Source organism: Carassius gibelio, chromosome A9 (assembly GCF_023724105.1).
Source record: "Carassius gibelio isolate Cgi1373 ecotype wild population from Czech Republic chromosome A9, carGib1.2-hapl.c, whole genome shotgun sequence".
Lineage (NCBI taxonomy): Eukaryota > Metazoa > Chordata > Actinopteri > Cypriniformes > Cyprinidae > Carassius > Carassius gibelio.
The window spans coordinates 14,826,424-14,842,145 of record NC_068379.1 but is presented as its reverse complement, the minus strand read 5'-3'; the positions used below and the strand labels follow the sequence as shown (position 1 = coordinate 14,842,145).

The window sequence follows — 15,722 nt, the reverse complement described above, 5'->3', positions numbered from 1 at the left end:
TTGAGAAACAGTGTCAAGGTGCTAGTCAGCAGCGGACCGTGGCCGTCACTCTGAAGGTCTGGCTACATGAGACTAGCACCTGCTTACTTTTAGGGTTCCTGTTTTTACACAGAAAACCACTTCTGACATTAAATAAACCAAACAGGTTTTATTCAATGACAAGTTTGATTTTTTTTGCATATTCTGTGCAAAATAAAATAAAATAAAATACAAAATATTTCTAAAGCTGCCATCTTACTATAATATTAATAGATTATACTAATTTATGAATTGCACAAACTGTCTTAAAAGTTACTTTTTTTTCATTGAAGTGATCCTGACTATAACCCAGGTTTATTTGATCATGTTGACTTTTCCACCTCTCTTAGCAGCTTGGATTGCCTTAATGTGGATATGAGGGAGGGAACCTTCTTCAGTATTTTTACAGCCCTGACTGTAATAGTTTTTTACGTTTATTCTGGGTGTCTACAGACCTTGGGTTGTTGTCCTTTGTCTTCTGATAATCTGTGTTATGACTTCGCCAAAACATGAACCCCTCAAAGCTGTGGGACACATTCTGTACATACAGCCACTTACAGTACATGGATTACATCTTGTTTTAGATTAAACTGTTTTGTCAGTGGTTATGTTCATCAAGGCTGCATTTATGTGATCAAAATTAGTGCAAACAAAAATGTGGTAAATACAATTTAAAATAACGGTTTTCAGTGTCACATGATCCTACGTATGTGTATATTATCTAGCCCTTATTTGAAAAAGAAATAAAGAAATGCAGGATTAATTCATATTATTTATTTATTTTGCTTAAATGGAATCAGTAGATTAATACATAAGATACCAAACACAAATTAACTGATAAAAAAAAAAAAAAAAAAAAAAAAAAAACATGGCAAAGCATATAAAAGTAATTGAAGCAAATTACACTTAGAACAGAATAATTTAGAGATGCAGTATTTAGCTTTGAGGCCATCATATGTGGCAGCAGGCACTGAAAGACACAGTCATGCACATTTAAACAGTTTTTTTTTCTTTTTCTTTTTTTCTTTTTACAAACAAAAATAAAATAATTTTTCCTTACCCCAGCTCATACATGAATAGAGAGGCATGTACAGTAATCAAATCATTCAACCGGTTTTTGCAGTACACATCACTGGCAACGTGAGGCTAATTTCAGTATCTCACATTTAAAGGCCAACAACAATATATATATATAAAGTCAAGATAAGCATATCCAAAAAAAGTCAAATAAGGTAATCAAATAGTAGAAAAAATATCCGCACACTTTTATGCTACCTTTATTAAAAAACTTAAAAATAGCAACGTTTGGTCAAAGACCTTCATCAGGCAAAGACCTGGCTGACGAAGGTTTTTGACTGAAACATTTCTATTTTTTGCTTTTTGAATAAAGGTAGCATAACAGTGTGCAGATCTTTTTTCTACTATTCAGTAACAATATTAAACCATCTGTTCAGCTTTTGGATGTTAAAAGAGGACACTCTTGTCTTTCAGCCTCATCTGTTGAACCTCTGGGGCAATGAACTGTCATAGTGCAGGCCCTTATACCTCCGAGAGGCTCCAGGACACTGAAGACCTTCTCCCACTCATCTTTCTCAGGGTCATAGCACTGAATGATATCCACCATACACCTGCTGTTCCAGGAGTAACCACCCACCACGTAGATGCAGCCCTTAAAGACGGCTACCCCCACATCACTCTGACCCTTGGGCATCGGAGCCACCACTGTCCACTGGTCAGTTGCAGGGCTGTAGAACTCAGAGCTTAGCACATCATCATAGTCATTTGTCCCACGGAAGTGGTTTCCACCCATGACGTAGAGGCGGTCGCCCACGGTGCACATGCAGTGAAGACCACGAAGCTCCATCATGTCTGCTCGCCTGCTCCACACGTCTCTATCGGGGTCATAACACAGCAGCTCTTTCTGGAAAGCATCTCTTGTAATACCACCTGACGGTTTAAAGGATGAATGCAACTTTTTAGAATGAGCTTATTTATTCTTTTGCAGAAACAAACACAAATCAGCAGAAAGAATGTGATTAAGAAGCTGGAAGTATAGACCTTTAAGTATAGACAAAGTGAGAATCACAGAAGAAGTCTGAAAAAGTCCCACCACCATTTCCACCACATGATGTTTTGTGTTTAATAGCATTCTGTGGTGGTAATGACAATGGTGAAAATTATCTATTTTTTTTTTTTTACTTTTTGAAGGTAAAATGATAAGTGTAATTAGAATTTAATGTAAAAGATAATTAAAAGTATAATTTGAGTGTAATATAATTTTATTATAATAAAATGCATACTATATTTTCAATCTTTTTGCATCATTTGAAATAATGCAAAATATCACAAAATGAAAACATTCTACTCACATTTGATTTCCAGCTTGATGTTTTTCACACATCATATGTATCATATTTCTCAAGAGTGATTTTTACTGACACTTTTGTATCTTTGGTAAAGAAGTACACTGCCTTTTAAAATAATCTTTTGTGCTGGAAATGATCCCAAAATGCCTCTATATTATTATTTTGATCTTCTTTTCAAATTACCTTATTTTTTATAATGTTTGTTGAAAACCTTGTGATTCTTCAAGAAGGGACATTCTCATGGTTTCACAACAAGCCTGCAGTGCCCCGTTTAGGCTGTGGTCTAACCTCAGATGAGTGACCTAGTTGAGCTGTTTCCTGGCTAATTCTGGGAAACTCGCCATAAGGTGAAGGTTGCAAAGTTGCTAAGAGACCTCCAAAAAGTGTTCTCTTCTCTTTTTTTGAGAGTAACAAAAGAATTCTTGTGCAGTGCATTCATTAGACTCATGCAAAGAATTGTGGTGGATTAAGGCCACAAGCTTTGTGAGCCACATTTAATTAGTATACAAAATCTCTTCTAATTATTTAGGACACCACATTAATGCACAACTACAAATAATATAGATGTGCTTTTCACACTGATTTCACATGAAGGTGGATACTCACCTGACACATACATCAGACCTCCATGTACTGTGCCGGCATGTCCATAGTGAGGTTCATTCATCGGTGCAACAAAAGTCCACTCATTCTTGTTCAAGTTGTAGCACTCCACCGAATCTGAACAGCAAACAGTTTTCTGTTTTTCCACAGTATTTTAAGACAGGACAGATCATTTTGCACAGAGTAATTGGTAAAACATGTCCTTACCAATCTCCCCAGTGGCATTTCTCCCACCAACAGCATACAGCTTCCCCTTAAGAGCGCTCAGATGGAAGAACGTCCTCTTCTCATTCAGAGAGGCCACCTGCAACCATCGGTCAAAGCGAGGATCATACCTGTAAGCACTGTCCACCGCTGTCTTACCCTTGGTGTCATAAGTGCTTTGACCTCCAACAATGTAAAGAAAGCCCCCTAGAAGAGCCACTCCGTGCTGGTAACGTGGCACCTCCATCGGTTGGAGGGACCTCCAGGTGCCTCCGTCTTCCTCATCGTACAGCTTGAGCTCTTTGCTGACCACCAGTTGCTGCCTCATCACACCACCCAGGACCACCAGGTGAGTGCAATCAGATCGGATCCGGGTTCGCTCTGTCTGGAGTGAAGGCTGGAGGAATGGAAGCATCTGATAGTTGCTGGCCTCCAGAAGGAGGTTGACACAGGCCGAGTCTGATCGCATGAACGTCTCCCCTTCCTCTTTTACTCTGCTCGCTGCTCCTTCTTCAGTCTGGTCCTCCTGGGAGATCTGGAGGAGCTCAGCAGGGGACATCAGAGGGAAGCGGATGTGGCGCATCAGAGAGTAAGCAGCAGAATGCCGCTCGCTGGGTTTATGGGACAGCCAGGAGCGGGCGATGCGGTACAGCTCCATTTCGGAGAAACCCTTCAGAGAGTCACTGGAGAGGGCGTACGTTATGCTCGCCTCAGACAACTGCAGGAGATGGCCGCTCTGCACCAGTAAGGAGAAGTTCTCGCACACAAACATGTGAACGTGTCTTTGGACATCTTCCAGAAGAAGATCTCTGGCAATGCGCTCAACTTCCAAGCAGTTTTCAATAGTGATCTGCCATGTAGAAAACCTGTCTTATTACGTCATGCACAGATAAATAATGAATGCAAAGGAAGAATAAACACAACATCTTATGGATTTATACCTCACTGCTGAGTAGCTGGTTGCAGAAGTTGAGAACGGGAAGCACCTGGAGGAAGCTCGCCGCCTCCAGTGTGTCCTGAAGGGTACCGAGACCCAGGCTCAAATGAGATGTGTAGATGAACTCGATGATGTTCTTCAGGCCGACTGTGCTCACGCCATGGAGCTTGATCTCCTTCAGCTCCTGCTCTCTCATGCCACCTGCCACACCAAAAAATAGATCAATGTGGATCAGTGAGAAATAGATTGTAAGAGGAAATGCAGAATGAATACATATACACATTGAACTAAATATTACATATATAAACATTTTGGCCCATATTTCAAGTTGATAATTATTTCCATCCATCCATCTTGTTTTAAACTATTTTAAACTTTCAGGCTTGGCTTTCTCAAATGCCATTATCAAGGTTTGTCTACAAACGTTAAATACTGAAATCATTTGATAGATGATTTGATCAATTACAAGTTGTATTAAATTATTATTGTTTCTAAAACGTATATATTTTAATTTAGAAAAGTACAAATACAGCAAATATTCTATATTGACAGATAACAAATAAATAAAAAAATACGTCTGATGTCGGCCAATAACTAATATGGTATCTACACTGTAAAAAACTGCATCAACTTAAAAAAAATAAACTTAAAACTTAGTGCTTTTTTGAGTAAACTTAACAAACAGGGAATATCAGAACAAAATATTTTTTGTTTACTGAACACAATGCCTATTATCTATAAGCATACACAATTTTTTATATTATTCAAATAGTCTTAATAAATAAAAGTCCATAACACGGGTCAAATAACTATTTTTATTATTGAGAGTTTGTGTCCAAAGCACAAGGACATACCAAGTCTTGTATATTAACTTTTGCACTCCATGCAATTTACACAGACCTCAACACATGGTACATAATGCATGTTAAATAAGTCCAGTGTTAATTATACCCTCATACGTTTGCAGTCTTGTGGCATGAAGTCATATGTATTTACCATTTTTTGTTTGTTTTTAAAGGAACTATTATTTGAAAATTACTATATTGCATATTTTAACATCAACCTAACCCACTGGACAAAGTTGCGTCCAGTGGACGTCATTTTATGTCTTTGCAGACGTTGAAAAGACGTCCACTGAGGACAGAATGTTTTTATGCTGTCTTTTTTTAAAATGTTTTTTATGTCTTCGGTACGTCCGATATAGATGTTCACAGATCCTCCTTACAAGGTTCTGTGACTTTATTTCTGTCCGACATCTAGAGAAGCTCTTATTGAGAATTAACAGAGGTTTAAATGTTGACATTTGATTCATTTGAAGTCCCCATTGTGGTGGACAGTGTATGGTTTAGCTTGGATCTTGGTCCAGTCACTTCTTGTGCTGGCTTGTCTCTGGCCGCTGTAGCTGTGTGTTGTAAAATGCTGTTTTGTGGCGAAGAAAGACAAAATTAAACAAGCTCAGGTGTTATCAGCTCTTTGTTGGTGATGAGAAAGTCATCACATAATAAGTATTTGAGATCAGAAAATAAGTTTTGTTTGATATTTCTAACAGGCACCAAGAGTAAAATACTTATTTTGAAGATGGACAAAAATGAATGCGTTTGAAATATTTTGACTTGACTTCTAGATTCAGCATATGCATCACAACAACGGTGACAATTAAAACAAACAAAAGCGCTCCATAGCACAAACTCATCCTTATTTTAAAGCCTTTTTTGTTCTGATTGTCACCATTGATGTGATACATATCCAAAATCTTGATGTCTGTTTGTGACAACATGATCGGTTTTCTAAAAGTAAGCATATCATTTTATCTACAAGGTTTCTAAATAAATCTATAGTTTCAACAATACATTAACATCTTATTTTACTATAATTTGTCACCATTGAAAGCCAGATGTGTACGCTTGACTTCAACTCTCTCTGCCACAATAAGAGTGTTTTATAACACACAGTTTCAACAGCAAGAGACAAGCCAACACAAGAAGTGACTGGACCAAGATCCCAACTAAACCAAACACTGTCCACCACAATGGTGACTTCAAATGAATCAAGTATCAACATTTAAACCTCTGTTAATTCTCAATAAGAGCTTCTCTAGATGTCGGACAGAAATGAAGTCACAGAACCTTGTAAGGGGGATCTCTGAACGTCTATATCGGACGTACCGAAGACATAAAAAACATTTAAAAAAAAGATGTCATAAAAACATTCTGTCTCCTCAGTGGACGTCTTTTCAACGTCTGCAAAGACATGAAATAACTTTGCCCAGTGGGTTAGGTTGATGTTAAAATATGCAATATAGTAATTTTCAAATAATAGTTCCTTTAAAAACAAACAAAAATGTTAAACACATGTGAAAAGGTACTTTATGCCACAAGACTGCAAACGTATGAAGGTATAATTAACACTGGATTTATTTAACATGCATTATGTACCATGTGTTGAGGTCCGTGTAAAATGCATTGAGTAAAGAAGTTAATATACCAGACTTGGCATGTCCTTGTGCTTTCGACACAAACTTTCAATAATAAAAAAAGTTATTTGACCCATGTTATGGACCTTTATTTATTTAGACTATTTGAATAATATAAAAAAATGTGTATGCTTATAGATAATAGGCCTTGTGTTCAGTAAACAAAAAATATTTTGTTCTGATATTTTTAAGGTTAACATGACTATTTATGTTGTGACAACTTGTGATATTAAGTTATTATTTTAAATTGGGTGGACTTTAGTCCCCGTTTGTTAAGTTTACTCAAAAAAGCGCTTGCGATAAGTTGCTTTATTTTTTTTAGTTGACTAACTTTTATTTTTATTCTTACAGTGTATTGTACATCCCGATATTTGTGTGATAATCACAAAACAGAAAACATGGATAAATAAGAGGATCAGGCTCAACCAGAATCAGCTGATCAACAGCAAACTTACAAAGCATTACATAAAGGTAACAAATTTAAACCACAGAGGCATCGCAAAAAAACTGTCAACATTATTAATTAGGTTTGACAACTAAAGTTGCTCCTCCTTGATATACTGTACAGTAGCTAGACTCACCTGTGAACATGGCCTTGAAGTAGTCACTGGCTGAAGCCATGATGACCCTGTGGACTGGGAATGTTTTACTGCTGTCACCAGGTACCAGAGTCACATCGCAAAGTGTCTCATCACCACGAAAACAATCCAACCCCTGGGACATGGCAACATTTGCCGTTAATATACAGTATACTATTTGCAGTGAAATACACCATTGTTGCTTTGTAAGTACACTGTTTTTTCTGTTTTAGGCAGTTTGTTTCTTCCTTTTCTTATGTCTTTGTCTTACCTTGAGTATGGCAGCGCCATGCTCCGTGCTGTTGAACACTTGTATTTGTGGCTTAGGAGGGGCAGCGGGCTTTTGAGCCACTGGAGGTTTTGGGGGGATTACAACCTGTTTTGGCACAGGTTCTGGAGGTTTTGGAGTAGCCTCGGCTGGTCTTGGAGGAGCCGCCGCTGGAGGCTTGTCTGTTTGAGGAGGGGGTCGTGGCGGCTCTCTCTGCGATCTGCTTCCTATTCGGGAAAGTCTGCGATGGAGTTTTCCTTCCTCTCCACTAATACTTAAATAAGGACATAATTAAAACTTTGACAGTCAAATTACATGAAAGACCTCCTTTCCTCTAATTATGATCAAATAATATTCTATAATAATTAGTAAACATTTAACGGACGATTTGTACCCTATACTAACAGTTCACTAACCAAATGTTATTTTATGTGCTCATAAATATATTTATTTTAGCAGAAAAAATATTTCTGTATCCTGGGTCACCCATCATGTTGTCAATATGAGAGGGCATGTTTCTACTAAAAAACTAAAGCTCTGGCATTTATTTTAACTCTTATTTGTATTTTTTCAATAAATCATGAATGATAAATAGATAAATAAATATACAAACACAATGCAATAACTTAACTAAGACTGTCAGAACTTACCCCATGTCTTTTGTCTCTGCCTTTTTATTGCCCAAATTTGCTCTTCACAGGATTTCTGTAAATTAGAACAAATGGTGTTTTATCAGTTCTGCAGGAACAATATTTGAATCAATGTGAAAAAGTTTCACTAACAACAAGGTCTGAAAGGGGAAGTTAGCGCTGCCATGTGCAAAGAACACAAAGATGCCGATCAGACAGAAACGGCCTCTTATATATATGGGTGTGTATAGAAAGAGGGAGACTATTTTTAGTTAGTTTGGCAGATAAACTTAAGTTGAATACTGAACTTACTGAATATTTTTAATATTAAGGAACAGTTCTATATTTACCCGTCGTCTTTAAAGCACTGGCACACAAATATAAAGTTTCTGAGTGGGATAAAATTCAGGAAAGATGGACTACATTAAATAAGAGGAGCTTACCAAGACGTGGTGCTTTCTCTTGGGGTTTCAGAAGTGTCTTCTCATTTTAGCAAAAAGCATCACACAGTGATCACACTCAGTTGACACAAATAGGTATAGGAGTCTGTTTACCACAACCTCACCGACTTCCTGTGTCACTTCTCTTTCTCTCTCTCTCATACACACACACCCTTGCATGTTGTTTCAGAACGCTCTATCTTCCTTCTTTTGACATGTTACTCATAATAGGATTCAGTTCAAACCTTTGCTGTTCTCTCAGCTGCATTTGCACTCTGATGTTGTGTTTGATGCTCATGAGGTCAACCCATAGCCAGTGTTAAAAGAGGAAGCCTCATAGATTTGCATGTTTTAAGTATTGCACTAGCAGTACTGATTATTTACTGTAAAACAAAGAGTGAAAGAACTAATTTGCATTTAAATATGAGATAAATGCATACATTTGTACAATGTGTGTATTCTAAGAGTGAAAAATCAAGTTAACTAACTAACTGCAAAAAGTAGGAAGTCGACAGAAAAAGTGTAGCAATGAATTGTCAGATAAACACTGATTTAACACACACCATCATTTATTACTTCTGCGAACCTCATATTGTTTAGTCTTGCCACACTGGGTATTTTAATGTTCAATATTTGTTCAATACTAACCTCACTTTGATCCAAAATCTGAAACTTTTCTTAATGCACATTAGTTTGTTGCCAGCTACATAAGACAACTTCAAAACCACTGTCTTGAATGAACTTTCTTGATGTCTTTGTGCATTACTGACTTACTTTATAGTTGAAACATTTATTTTATAACTGAGAACTGAAACAATCGAATCCTGACTGAACAATTTTGCTTTGCTAACACTGTTTACTAGTACTATAAAGCTGCTTTGAAGCGATTTGTATTTTAAAAAGTGCTATATAAATACATATTACAACTGGAAACTCATCAGGTTCTACAACAAAATAATTCACTCTCAGTCAAAACAGTGTGGAATTTATGCAGTGCCGTGAATAATGTTTACTGAAATACAAATACTATATTAAAACCATCCATAAACTGTGAACATTTGTATGTCATTCTTGCTCACTGTGATTTAAAGCAATAGTAGTTTCTTGAATAGATTTAGTATTAATAGTGGATAAAGTGGATCTTTGCGGTGCTCTGCTTTCAGTGATAAACTAGAAATTATTAAAATCTTCTTTGTTGTTCAAAGTCTGGAGAACTGAATGAGGTTCCTGTTGATTTCAGCAACATTTCGGCAACCTAGTAGAATAAGAGGTGGTTTGATTTGAATAGAGTTGTCAGAAATCAAAATATGACCCATTTTTCTGTTGTGCAACATGAGGCACATTGAATTCTACACAGCAGACTGACCTGACAGAGCCATGGATAAACGAAACTCGTCATGTAGAATCTGTAAGATCTCTCTCACTCCTTCCTCCCCCTGATCAAAACATACTGCATATGAACATTCTTATTGGCACTAAATGTCATGTAAGTATCTGATTTGTTAATGGAAACTTTAGAACAGGCTTAAATAGATTTTCAAGCATTAGAAACCATAACAATACTGCTTTCCACTCAGTTACCTTGTAAGCGAGGCCCCAGACTGCTGGTCTGCCAATAAACACACATTTGGCTCCCAAGGCTACGGCCTTTAGCACATCATTGCCTGTGCGGATCCCTCCGTCCATGTAGACCTCGACCCGGCCCTGCACTGCATCCACTATCTCAGGCAGACAATCTATCTGTGTGACATGCAAGGTCAAGGTCTAACTGTCTGAATGGAGGGAATCAAAGCGAAACTACTGAGACTTTGATAGATTGCCTTACCGTTGCGGGCACTCCATCCAGTTGCCGGCCCCCATGATTAGACACAATTATCCCCTGGACGCCATGCTCTACGGCCAGCTCTGCATCCTCTTTTGTAAGGATGCCCTTGATGATTATAGGCAGCCGTGATAGAGACTGGAGCCAGCACACATCCTTCCAGCTGATTGAAGGGTCCAGTGTATTAGCTGGGATCCCATATTCCTCCTGAGTGCTTGCCTGCTCCTGTAGAGGAACCAAAGAGGGATTCATACTGAAACATACACTGCACAACAAGATACTGTTTGTCTAAACTTGTTAAGCTATAGTGCTCATATAGGCAGTGTAAGTTTGAATTTAGATCGCAACATTTCCCACTTATTTCAAACTTTAAAATAATCATAGCAGATTCCTCCATCTTTGCTGCCAGGGTTGTGAACGCACGTGTGGGGTGGAGTTATAAAAATAGGGTGAGGTCCTGTTGGGGTATAGTCCTGTTTGTTTTTGTGCTTTCAAATATCAACATCATTTGGCAAAAATCACTTAGTGCACCTTTAACTAACTATTAACTATGCCCTTTGTCTTAATAAACTCCTAATTTTAATGCTTATAAATAATTAATAAGGTAGTTGTTACATTTAGGGGGGGCGATTAAGGGATCTAAAATATGGTCATGCAGAACAAGACATTGATATGTGCTTTATAAGACAAACAGCCAGAATGCTAGTACTATGTACTTAAGTATTTAGTACTTAATCTGTAATTAATATCTGTAATTAGATTTATAATTACACTGTTGACCCATCCCTTACACCTTGACCCACCCTTAAACCTATACCTCCAAATCTGTCCCTTACCTCACCCATATCCCACCTCAACAGCAGCAAAAGTATTTTGCAATACATTATAAACACAATAAGTACATTGTACATATTTTTGATGTAAGCACATAGTATTTAAGGCCACTTAATATAAAGTGGGTCCATATTATAATAATTATTGAATTAAACGTAATAAATATCTTCCAATAATGCATTAACTTTGACAGCCCTAATTTTCTCTTAAATGTTCCCCCAAAACCCTTGCTTTACTGTATTATACATTTAAAAAGTTTATAAATAAATAAATAAATACCTTACCTGGAACATTCCCTCAAAGTTCTTGACCATCAGGTGAGGGGGAAGCTTAAACTGGTTGCGTATGTCATTGCGCCTTTTGCCAGTGTAGGGCACGTCCACTGTAAGCACCAGAGCTTTGTACCCAAGTGCCTCCACTCTGCGTACAATCTGCTCCGAGAGTTTTCGGTCCCGGTACAAGTACAGCTGGAACCAACGGTAGCCGTTTGGTGCTGCTGCGGCAATCTCCTCCACTGAACATGTGGAGTATGTGCTGGCTATGTAACAGGTGTTCACTGCCTCAGTGGCTAGGAAATGAAAGAAAAACGGAAAGATAAATTGCAAAAAGAAAAAACCAGTAGGTAGGAGCTTCAAACAAGTTTCCATCTAGTGGCCAGCGTTTATATTAGATTCAAGATTAGATTCAACTTTTGTCATTGCACATGCAAGGTGTAGGGGTGCTGCGTAACAAGAAATAATGAAAGCAAGTCTCACCTCTAGCAGTGGCCTGTTCTCCCTCATGCCATGCGAGGCAGTGGAAAGCTGTTGGAGCAATTCCCACAGGGAAGCTTATCTCCGTTCCCAGCACAGAGGTCCGAGTGTCATTGAGTGACACATCACGTAAGATCCGCGGCCTCAAGCGGATCCTCAAAGAGATGACATTATTGTATGAGATTAGTTTAGTTAGAGATTACTCATAAGCATGGTCCATAAAATTACAAGTAATACAAATACAGAGTGATACAAATTTAACAGCAGCATAGTACCGTTTATAGGCCTGCAAGTTGTCATCTCTGGTGCAACAGTCATCAGCTCCAGCCTCATAATAGTCCCACGTAGCCTTTGAGAGGTGCTGCTTGGCATATTCCTCAAAATCACTCAAACAGACCATAGTCATTTCTACACAGACGCCTTCCTCGCTAAAAACATCAAAATAAATAAATACATCAAAACAAATCATCATTAGTGTATACACAACTGACATTAATATCATTTCATCACTGACACAGAATTTGCATTTTTGCACCATACATAAAGAGAAGTATAAACATCAATATTTAGGTTACCATTTTCATTTTCTCAGTGTCGATAAATATATAAAATGCAAATAAATCTTTAGGGATGTATTAGTATAAAAATATCTTCTTGATATTTCTCAAGGCATTTTCATGTTAGTAAATGTGGGAAAAAAATACAAAAAAAGCTGCATTTACAAATTATTATGGAAACAATTTAACATTTTCGCACAATATTGCAAATTAGTGTTAAAAACATTAAACAAATTACCTGTATTCAAACAGAACCAATACACACCTGTTTTTTCCAAAATTTAGGTTGAATTTTACAATTAAATAGAATTAGATTCAACAACTCTACTTTTGAAACACAAACAAGAGGCCCATTTTACCTTTTCTGACGGTTTAGACAAATTTTGTTCACAGCACAGTGGACTGCTTCGATGCTTTTAGCCTGCTAACTTTGACTGTCAGAACACTGATTAACATGAAAGACTGAACCGAGAGGAAAGAAACAAAAGTGGGTTGGGATTGACTTTTGAACTCCGTCAATGGGCCAGTACTTAGCTTTTACAAGACATTTTATTTCATTAATGAGATGATTGCATAGTACAAAAGAGAATGAACTGAAATGTATTTTCACACTATTTGTTAGAAAAATCTATATCTAAAATCTAACTTTTTAATCCAATTTTCATTCACCACCACTTAAAGTTAATAATTAAAGCAGAACACCAGATCTGTTCTTGTAGTCATCAGACACTCCTGACCTATGGACTTACTCCAGGACTGCAGCAACCCAATGTTTACTCATCCATCAATACATGCAAACTATCTAACTCTGAGAGAACCAAAAACAACAACATGCTTTTAAAAATACAAATATTAGAATGAATTAATCGCCTGTCTGGTCATTATAATGCGCTAACTCAAATATTTGGCTGTAATGGACTGATATGAAACAGCTTTATTGCAATGAAGTTTTGATCTAGTGTAAATAAATATGAAACAGCAAAAGAGAGGCATGACCTAGCAAGCTGGGGCTTGGTACTGACCCCTGATGTTTATTGTGTTTGCATTGACTGGAAATGTGCTGATTGGCCATACTGACCATAGAATGATGATGCGACCAACTGCTCTGTCTGACTAGCTAGTGAGATAGCAATAGCATCGTCTGTTTAGAATAAAGAAGCTACTGTTCAAATGAAAGGGTCAAATACAATTCTGACAGATGGCTAAAACCGAGTGTTCACTTGAATTTACATACTTTACCTAGTTTGACAATACTGCAAATGTAAATGGATTCAATCATTTAATCATATTTTTTTTTTTAAGAAAAGCAATGTGTTGATGCCCAATTTTACATTTTAAAAAACTAGGTCAACAAGACGTTACCTAAAAATAAGTATATTAAATCTTCACTATCTTCACTTCTTAAAAAATGCATTGCCTACTCAACCATTTTTATATTTAAAAAAAATTACAGATATACATGATTTTGCTCACATCACAAACACTGCAGATAGTAGAGTCTGAACTTCTGCCATTTCTTTTGCTTAAATGACAAACAATATTATCACAACAAAAATTCACATTAAGTTCACACACATTAAGTTCACACACATACACTCACACACACTCACACACACACACACACACACACACATTTATATATATAAAATTAAGACAGAATGACAGTTAGTTATCTTACAGCAGTCAATACACTGAGTGATGAAAAAACAACATATTCAAACAAATCTGATACTGTTTAAATGTGTTTGGCTACATCAACTCTTAGTGAGCCAGGACATATAATAGTCACTTACATAAAAATCTGTGTCAGTAGAATCAAATACATGATACAATACATGTAATGCTTTCACATAACCAAGAGCCAGTGTCAATAGAAAGAATTATGCTATTGAATGATCAACTGTAGTATCAAACAGCAGCAAAACAGCAGGGGCCTGTTTCACTAAGGAGGTTCAACCAACTCTGAGTTTAAACTTGAACTCTGAGTTGACTTACCCTGAGATGGGAAACTCTGAGTTTTTGGTTACAGAACAGCAGAAGTGAGTTTGTTTAATCAACTCTACATTGACTGACTCTGAGTTGAGCACGTGCACCATAACTGTATAATGCCAGTATCAGTGGAGCGCCGATATTACTATTCACCATGGCAACAGCTCCCGCCAAAAAGCTGTCTGCATACTTCAGACTCAATACAAATGTAATTCTTCTCAGTGTTATAATGTCACAGGTGAAAACAGGCAGAACGTTAGATTAATTATATATAAAAAAAAATATATATATAAATACGGCAGTGGCTATTTACACTAAGTGGAATTAACACACTTTCTTAGCTATAGATCCTATTTACAGTAGGCTAAGTGCAAGTAGCTCTAGATGCTATTTACAGAAAAAAATGTACAGTGAAAATCGTGATATATTCTTTTTACCATTTTATTTATTTTATGAATTTTTTATTTGTACTTGGGGAAAAAAGAAGAGAGAAAAAAAAACACTTAGTGAGAAGAGCATTTTTCCAGCGTGCATCAATGAAGTGTTTAAAAAGGGCCGGAGATCGAAAGAAACTCTGGGTTTATCGAAGAAAACCTGCTCTTGACCAGGTTAGGTTCATAGAGTAATTTACCATGGTGACCCTGAGTATATGTAAGCTCTCTTTCAGAAACGAGCTTGACTTACCCTGCTTTCTCAGGTTTGACAAACCTCCCGTTCTGAAACAGAAAACCTAGAGTTTCCCTCATTTCAGGGTTAACATACTCAGTGTTTTTACTTAACCTCCTTTGTGAAACAGGCCCCAGGTCTCGATGACTCTGTTTCAATCAAACTGCATAGTGCTGCAGTCACACATCACATGGTTTGCTCACAAATGGCCTTTTTTTTTCTTATCAAGCATCTCCCCATAGTTGGTTTGCCCCACATAAAGCTTTTGGTTTTGGCATCGGCATGTTGATTAGGTATTTCCGGCAGATGTGTGCTCAATAATATAGCTCATGTTGCTAGTCACTTACCCACTAGAGCTCAATATGTTCATATTTTTACGACACTCCAGGTCTGCATATGTTTGACGTTCACAGTCTAGAAAGAAGCACGTAACAACATTAAATCACTTCTTTCTTTTGTCTGGTTATTTTTCTTTTATGACCCTCCATCTTTTTTTCTACATGTTTTCATAATATAAAATGAACACTAGATGGCGATAGTAAGAAAATAAATTTTTTTAGATTTCTTTGCAAATATAAGATTTTTT

At 37.0% G+C, this 15,722-nt stretch overlaps 2 protein-coding genes across 4 annotated transcripts; both read right to left on the bottom strand.

The window, feature by feature from the left end:
- Positions 1–777: 777 nt before the first annotated feature.
- Positions 778–8,715, bottom strand: LOC128019697 (kelch-like protein 9). Of its 2 annotated transcripts, XM_052605820.1 has the most exons (8): positions 8,520–8,715; positions 8,098–8,152; positions 7,451–7,721; positions 7,183–7,315; positions 4,133–4,329; positions 3,195–4,041; positions 2,991–3,104; positions 778–1,965 (listed from the first exon to the last, which is right to left on the bottom strand). In XM_052605820.1, exons 2-8 carry the CDS (start codon positions 8,100–8,102, stop codon positions 1,469–1,471), a joined length of 2,064 nt encoding a protein of 687 aa, XP_052461780.1. In that variant the 5' UTR covers positions 8,103–8,152; positions 8,520–8,715; the 3' UTR covers positions 778–1,468. The 2 variants fall into 2 exon arrangements, with proteins under 2 accessions (XP_052461780.1, XP_052461781.1); XM_052605821.1 differs by lacking the exon at positions 8,520–8,715 and having other exon boundaries at positions 7,451–7,715; positions 8,098–8,507.
- Positions 8,716–9,485: 770 nt separating this feature from the next.
- LOC128019701 (2-Hydroxyacid oxidase 2-like) lies at positions 9,486–15,521 on the bottom strand. 2 transcript variants are annotated; one of them, XM_052605839.1, is made up of 8 exons: positions 15,484–15,521; positions 12,200–12,352; positions 11,928–12,079; positions 11,457–11,740; positions 10,342–10,563; positions 10,098–10,256; positions 9,883–9,952; positions 9,486–9,771 (listed from the first exon to the last, which is right to left on the bottom strand). In XM_052605839.1, the coding sequence occupies exons 1-8, from the start codon at positions 15,504–15,506 to the stop codon at positions 9,716–9,718; spliced, it is 1,119 nt and encodes a 372-aa protein (XP_052461799.1). In that variant the 5' UTR covers positions 15,507–15,521; the 3' UTR covers positions 9,486–9,715. The 2 variants fall into 2 exon arrangements, with proteins under 2 accessions (XP_052461799.1, XP_052461800.1); XM_052605840.1 differs by lacking the exon at positions 15,484–15,521 and adding an exon at positions 12,841–12,976.
- Between the last annotated feature and the right edge of the window lie 201 nt (positions 15,522–15,722).